The sequence below is a fragment of the Hoplias malabaricus genome, chromosome 14 (assembly GCF_029633855.1).
Source record: "Hoplias malabaricus isolate fHopMal1 chromosome 14, fHopMal1.hap1, whole genome shotgun sequence".
Taxonomy (NCBI): domain Eukaryota; kingdom Metazoa; phylum Chordata; class Actinopteri; order Characiformes; family Erythrinidae; genus Hoplias; species Hoplias malabaricus.
In genome coordinates this window covers 40,259,042-40,267,029 of record NC_089813.1, presented here as the reverse complement: position 1 = coordinate 40,267,029, position 7,988 = coordinate 40,259,042, and the positions used below count along the sequence as shown (strand labels likewise).

Below are 7,988 nucleotides of genomic sequence, written 5' to 3'. Positions count from 1 at the left end.
CAGTAAGAACAGAATCAGTGCTGTGTTAATTCTTCAGTTCCCCTCGGCTCTGTGTGTTTGAAACACTAGAAACAATAAACACACATTTAGAAACCACAGTGGTCTACTGTCAGAACTGCACTGGTTGAAATTAAATCTACATTTGGTTTATTTTTGTCTGTATAAGGATTTATCAGATTCTTGATTTAAATGCATTGCTTTTTCTGGAGACTGAGCTGTATGACTACATACAGCTCAGTTATATATACCTTTAAATCACAAAAATCACAGTTCCACAGACTCTAGACCCATCGAGCAGTTTATATTTTCAGATGATGACGAGGACCTGTGTGGCTTATGAAGATAATCTCAATCATTTTAGTCTTCTGCTCAGAAATGAGACTTTAGACCTGGACCATGGTAAACCCTGATTGTATTGTACTACCTCTAATTAAAACGAGAATCACTCTTAATTAATGGCTATATGTTAATCAACGTTTCGATTACAAATGACAAAAGACCATAAACTCTTTATACAGTTCAGTGTGGTGTTGGGTCCAGAGCACACCCAGAATCATTGGGTACAAAGCTTAGTGTTAGTAGAGTTATTACATTACCCTCGGGATGTTTCATTCTTCATGGAAATTACCACATTAATAATAATAATAATAAGTATTTAAACAAAAATTTCGGACCTATATCAGATATCTGTTGTAAGATTAATATCGTCTAAAAATGAATGAATGAGATAAAGATAGTTCATAAACTATGTCCTGAATGTGTCCTTGACCATGGCACACTGACTAGCACGATATATTAACCTCCTTTTATTTAATTTGTCTTTGAATCAAAGTGGGCTTAAATGGCACGCAGGCTTAATGAGTAAAGTTACTCAATTGAATTATTCCATAATCAGTGTCTTTTTTTGGTCATGTTATTGTTTTTGTTCTTTATTTCTTTCAATTAATTTTTCATTCTTTTATTCATTTTGTTATTAGCTATGATTCATTATTCACATCAGTTTCTAGTTTTGTTTCATTATTTGAGTCATATACTGGTTAATTTACTATCAGAAAATACCTCTAAAACAGATTTTAAAAGATGTCTAAGACTGGTTCAAGAAGTCTCGTAAAAAGACCCCCTCCTAGTCTTACGGGGTGGTTTAAACGACGTATCAGCTCCAAATTGATCTTCGGAACTTCATCCAACCTTATATTCATCTGCATAAAAAAAAAATAAATAAAAAAAAGATAGTAAATGAAATAACATTAAACAAAAAACCCCAACACAACTTAAGAGCAATACAGTATAATACAACAGATGTCTGTATGTGATATGATGGATCTGTATCTACATACCTGTACATTGTGTATGGTAAAGATATTTACATATGACTATTTTAAATGACACACTCACTGCACTCCAGACACTGAGGGGTTTAAAAACTCCAGCAGCACTGCTGTGTCTGATCCACTCTACACCAGCACAACACACACTAACACACCACCACCACGTCGGTGTCACTGCAGCACCACCACATCACTCCACAGGGGACGGTGGAGATGAGAGAGGGGACAGTAGAGATGACTAGTTTAATGCAATGCAGTGGTTTTTAAACAATTTATAATATGCAGGAAATTAATCTGAATTTTTTAACATGAAACATGAATGAAGGAATGAATAAACCTTAATGGCATACAGTCAATGTCCAGTTCAGTAATTAGTCGTGCAGTCACTACAGTGGAAAAGTGTAACCTGAAATCCCTGTCTTTACTTCTTTCATGTCATTTTACTGATAAACAAGAGGAAGTATATCGAAACTCTGCTGCACAATTATTGTGAAACATTATAGCTGTAATGAAAACATTAACTGGTGTATAAAACAACTTAAAATTTACTGGGGGAAAAAATAAACAAAAGATTAATTTTTATCACAATATAACATTTAGTGATCTCCTCCAAGCTTGTTGAGCTCTATTTACTGTGTATTAGCAGACTGAAAAGATACAGTGAAAGCTAGTCTAAGGGGAAAATTGAGAACCAATAAAACATTTATAGTGCTTTTCAAAGACTCCAAGATGCTTATAGTCAATAAACAGAAATGTTCACAAGTCATTTTCTTAAGTTTATGGTTGAAAAGCATGAATTGCATCTGCTCGGCCCACAACACTGCTTTGTTATTTCTTTTGAGTTTAAAGCATGTGCTGTATTGTCATTTATTAGCAAACACTACACCAGTGTTCAATCTCCAAAACCATGCCTCGATTGTGGTAAATCATGGCATCATAAAACACTGTATAAATTACCTTGGCTGTGTATCCGCAATGGTTCGCTAATTAAGCAGGGCCATATAAAGCCGCGTTCACACTGGTTTGTGTCAGCGATTTATGACACACAAATTCTTGCCCTTGACCAATAGAGCTGCTGCTCTGTATCTGCCTTGTCTGGTATCGAAAGGTAGCACAGCTTGTTAGAAAAGCTATTACAGAATACAACCTCCATGTGTAATCTTATACATAAAAATGTTGGAGACCACTGCACTAGTGTCAAAACTTATAACCAGCCAGTATAAACATACCTACACAGAAGATGCAGTCAGCTAAATTAACCAAATAATTACAAACAAATATGAAGCCTATATGTTTAGTTCATTTAATAATAAATATCTAGCAAAATCAAATAATTATTAATTAAGAAATTTATTTTATAACCAAATTTAATGACAAAAAGCTCAGCTCAGTCATTTTAACTTGCTGCTGCCATGGTCAGTGCTGATATCTGTGGCAGCATGCATGCATTATGTTGTGCGTGTCAGGGAGGGAACTGAATGCAGGTCACCAATCAAAAAAGGTATATATTAAGAAAATAATATAATACAAACAACATTATTTACCAAAGATTGTTCGTGAGTCCAAGTCATTTGGGAGCAAGTCGCTAATCAACTCTTAAGTCACTGTTTGAATAACTTAAATGTTCAGTATTTTAATCAAAATATAAAATAGATTTTTCTTCGCCATTTGCTATCACTCAGGTCACTTTACGCGTTCAAAACCGGCCTAATGCGGTTAGGAGGCCCCAGCGTCTGTAAAAGGCTAAAAAAACAACAAAGATTTGCTCTATTCCTGCTCCATAGGGGGGGTAACACTGACTTATTTTTGCTGTTACAGTTACATTACTTAAGGTGGAACTGACTCTAAATTCAGGAGCGCTAACTGCATGAAAGTAAACACAGAGCGAAAGTGCTACAAAACTAAACAGCTCGAGTTAGTGGGAATTCAAACAGTGAATAAACACTTACAGACAATTTACACTTCAGACACCAACAAGATAAAGTCGCTTCTTACTCACACACACCGCTCCACCTTAAAGGAACACTAATTTTCAGCATAAAATGACAGGTTCAAAATTATTATGATGCTCCTCCGACATGTAATAGGAAGATTAGCATCTCTTCCAGCTGTGTCTGTAATGGTAGCCCCTGGTGAGGTTGGAACTTTCTATTCCTGGATGATATTCAAAAATCCAAACGAGTGAGCTACCAGCATAATTGAGGAGTGGACCCAAGTGCCAAGCAGTAAGGAAGGGGGGCAGAAATTTATAGAAAGAGGTATGATAATGTGGAAAAAGTAAAACAGGTTGAAAAAACAATACTCTGCACAAACCCACCCGTTTTCAGGGAAAGTTTAAGCAGGAAGGGGAAAACAAAGGATGCCAGGGCTACCTTGAGAAACTGAGGTTTGGTGAGTAACTCCCAACTGAAAGATAAATAAATAATAAAAAAAATAGTAGAAGGAGAGCGAGACCTCTCAGCCTTCTAAGAAAACTGAGAAAAGAAGGCGAGGGCGAGACCTCTCAGCCTTCTGAGAAAACAGAGGAAATTTGAGCAGACTCTCACACATGTAGTGCCAAAGAACCAGCAACTCAGGCTGCTTCTAGTGAGTCTTTATAGACCTGTTACCCGGTGCGGGGTGTTATGGCTGATTGGCCGTCTGCCGCTGCCCTCTGGTGGCTGAGTGCCTGGTATATCCCCTAAAAACTTGTCTATGCAACTTGGAAACCATGGGACGGAGAAGTCTCACGAGAACTGCGTAACCCTCTACAACTCACAAGTGTATAACTCGTTACAAGTGGAATCTAGCTCGACTTTCTCAATACGGACATTATGGCAGAGGCGGGAGCAAAGACACTTTTTTCTGTGTTGGATTTGTCAGTAACATGTTGTTGCCCTTCCGTCATGTGTTGTGGTGTTAGTTAGTGATTAGATTTGTTTACAGAAGTTTTATAATCAGTTTTTGAGAGTCACTGAGCAGTAAGCCAGGGTTTGCAGCTGCTAACTTTGGCCAACAAAGTTATTCGAATTCTACACAGATGTGAATTTAGCTTAAAGTTGAAAGTTTCTTTTTGCTCCACATATACTGTTCAATATTACCTTATTTAGAGCATCTTGCATTTTCAGAATCTCCTCTTTACTACGTTCTCTCTCTCGTTCCAGTTTCTTCTCCAGTTGTTTTATGTGTTCCTCATGCGATTTCTGCTGATCCTTAATCAGCTGCTCATAGAATTTTCTCTGTTCCACAGCATCAGTCTTAAGTTTTTCCTCTACAAGAATCAAATGATATACAGTTATAAAAAAGCCACAGAATCTTTCTCCCTCATTTCCCCCTCTGTGTTTTACCCTGTATCTTCTGCTCAGCTTCACTAAGGGAGAGGTCAGCGGCCAGAATACTGCTCCCAACCTGACTCTTTTCTGTCAGATAAGCTGCCAGAACCTCTTCACTCTGAGAGAAACACAGGAAGATTATAACTTCAGTTCTAAACATATCCATGGCTGTCTTTGTCCATTCCACTGTGAGAAGAGTATCTTAACCCAGTGGGTCTGAAAGGATGTGGATCTGGAGAGAAGAAAAGTGCACTGAAAAAAGAAACAGACACAAAAGAAAAGATTTGATCCAGAAATTTAACTAATGCTGAGGCTTAGTGAATTAGAGTCATAATTGGGTTGAATTGTTAGAAGAAGAAGCGCCACCAGCTTCAGATACTGAACTTTAAAAGTGTGAGTGCAGATTTCTTTGAAAAAGTGAACCTACAGAAAATAAAAAACAGAAGTTGGAATAAAGGTGAAGACAAAGTAAACTCTGATAATTATATGTTGAGGCATCTGGGGAATTCAAAGCTCACAAATTAATAAACTGTAAATGAACAATAGCCCAGTATTTATAGTCACTGCTGTTATTAGACTTATATACAGTATGAAGACTCACCATAAGTCCTAGTCCTTTCTCCCACGTGTACTGTTGAACTGCTGCCTCCAGGGCTCTGCAGAACCTTGAGTATCCTCCCGGCTGTAGGTAAGTCCCCTGCCTCAGCTCCTCCTCCAGAGGACCAAACACTCGAGAGATTACTCTCCTGCTCAGTTTACGAGATTCCTCAATATTCTGTTTAACCAGCTCCCCATACTCACGATCCAGCTGTGTCTGCACACCACAGAAAAGAGGAATGTTTACAGCTCATTCTCCTTTATACATCTGTCATCACTGAGTTTTAAAATTACACAAAATTTTCAGGGATTACAGCTCTCTGTCAATATGACAGATTTCCATCCATCCTCTGGCCATTATCTGGTCAGAGGTGTCATGCTGTTGATGATTGGTGAGATATGCTCTATATTTAATATATTAATTGTGTGTCTGAATAACAGGATTAGAATGAGAAAACATTTGTGACACCAGCTGGCAGAAAAGAGAATCTCAGTCTTAAAAAATTCAGTGAAAATTACTTTCTGGCCTTTCCATGAATGATTTCAAGAATGGTATTTAGTTATAAAAAAGCATGAAAACAAAGTGTTATGGAACTTGATCCAGTGCAAAGATTTATGTTTGTTTGTTTCTTTATATCTTTTGTGGTACAATGACAGTCTTTACTGTCTTTGTACAGTCTTTACAGTGCTCAGAATTTCCAGTGAGAAATCACAACCTCTTGCTCCAGCGTCTTTCATCTTATCCTGCACTTCTGGAGTCATAGCTACTTCAGATGTAGAAACACCCCTGAAACAGGCTCATGGTTTTACTGCCAAAAGGCAAAAATTTGTGAATAAAACTTTTTATTAAATAATCAAACTATCTTCTCTACTTTCTTGTCTGGTTTTCTGATAAGAATAATAATGAATAATAATGATTTGAAACTTTATGTCCTGAAAATGTATGTCCACAACTCTGGAGCCACTTCTATTTGATAGATTTAAATAAAATTATAGAAAAGCTGTTCCAAAGCATGTTTTTGCTTAAAACACTAATGGTTCTATTGAAATAAAGCGTAGGTTAAAGGCTTTTTTCAGCTTGATGACTGCTTTAAAGAACAGTATAAATGGTTACATGTTGCATAGTCTTGCACTGTCAGACTCTCTAGGGACCAATAGCAAATTAAAAATGTTGCCATGATGTGTAGGAGGAGGCAGTTAGAAAGAATCCTGATAGTGAGGCCATCTTAACGTTACATAATCTGACTTTTTTAGCAGACATGAAGGGTTCAGGGTATGAACACTGCCTCCACATTTTTCACCTGAAAACCTACAGGAATGTGAATAAATGTTTCAGTCCAATATTTGTTCTGTTTAGTTTTTTTGCTTTAATCCTTCAACATCGTATTTCATACCTGTAGTTGCTCCTGGTATTTCTGGTCCAGATCGTTGAAGGAGTCTCTGATGAAGACACTGATGGCCTCCTTCTCTGAGGCTGAGTGAAGTTCAGAAAGCTCCTGCTGAGTCTCCGTGGGGAACTTGACTCTTTTGATCATCTCACTGCGGTAAAAGTCTATGGCTTCAGTTACTGCTCGACTGTTATGTATCTGAGCCAAAGACTCAACGGCGCTGTCCAGAGATGGGACCTGACCACTGCTGATCGCCTCCACATACGTCTGAGCCAGAGTGGCCAACACTGAAACACAGTTCAGATTAATGAATGAGTTTCAGTCTTGCAAATACTATTTATTTAATACTGTTTAATACACCACTTACTAACCAGTGATCTGAACTTTTTCCATTTGCAGTGTAGACCACAGTAGTCATGTCATCCCCAAATATGGAGTTGTGGGTTTAGGAGCTTAGGAGTTCCTTATCAACTCACAGCTCTTTATATGTCTATGACAACACAACTGTAGAATTTAACTTCCAGACAAAACACGTGATCCATACCAAAAAAGAGCTCGATAATTTCCTGAAGAGTTAGAACCCACTGGAATAAACTAAATGGTTCTATTTTAGATCATTGGGAGCAGTCACATTTTTCAGAAAGATTTCTGGCTCGATTTTAGAGATGTACTCATTGCCATTTTATTTAACAATTTTATTGCCAATGTCTGGCCTATTGTGCTTTTGACTTATACCTTTCTTTCTAAAAATGATAAATGACAACCTGCAGAAATATTTAGTTAATTTTTTAATGGAAATTTCCTGCATAAAAATATTTATGAGGTTATTGGACAAACATTTTCACCATCCTTGAAATAAAATAAACAGCAATGTATAAATATTCCAAAAGAAAAGCACCACAACCTATCTCCACATTCCTCCACATTCTTCCACTAAATTTAATTTTGCATGTATTGACCTTATGTGAGGCTAGTGAACAACGGCAATATTAGTAAACTGACTCATTTAATGTGGAAATAAACATTTGAATAGGAAAATTGAGAATAAAAAGCAAACGCCTTTTGGCTAAAATGACATTTACGGTGGAAAGGAAAAAAATATATACTCAAGATATCATCAGCCTTGACTAGTGACACATTTAACCCTATAGTGGTGAGAACCAGTGCTTATTTGAGCACTGTGACTGACTTCAGATACAACACCCAACACGGTGCTCTGAGTAAAGTCAGTTACAGCAGTCAGATGAATAGGTAGGTTGTCCTGAATACCATATTTAGGGCTTTGGACATGTTTGGTGAAAATTATAATATTCTTTTTTTTTTTTTTTTTTTTTTTTGTGAGTGAATGTCTGAGTGTGTGTCGC

The 7,988-nt window shown here is 37.1% G+C and overlaps 1 protein-coding gene across 1 annotated transcript in view; it reads right to left on the bottom strand.

Annotated features, from left to right (window-relative positions):
• Positions 1–3,785: 3,785 nt before the first annotated feature.
• LOC136665633 (guanylate-binding protein 1-like) overlaps positions 3,786–7,988 on the bottom strand; it is a 30,134-nt gene continuing 25,931 nt past the window's right edge. The window contains exons 6-10 of the mRNA XM_066643277.1: positions 6,631–6,911; positions 5,241–5,453; positions 4,655–4,757; positions 4,409–4,578; positions 3,786–3,839 (exon numbers count right to left, since the gene is read on the bottom strand). Of these exons, the coding sequence (XP_066499374.1) occupies positions 3,786–3,839; positions 4,409–4,578; positions 4,655–4,757; positions 5,241–5,453; positions 6,631–6,911 (821 nt within the window). The remainder of the gene's footprint in view (positions 3,840–4,408; positions 4,579–4,654; positions 4,758–5,240; positions 5,454–6,630; positions 6,912–7,988) is intronic.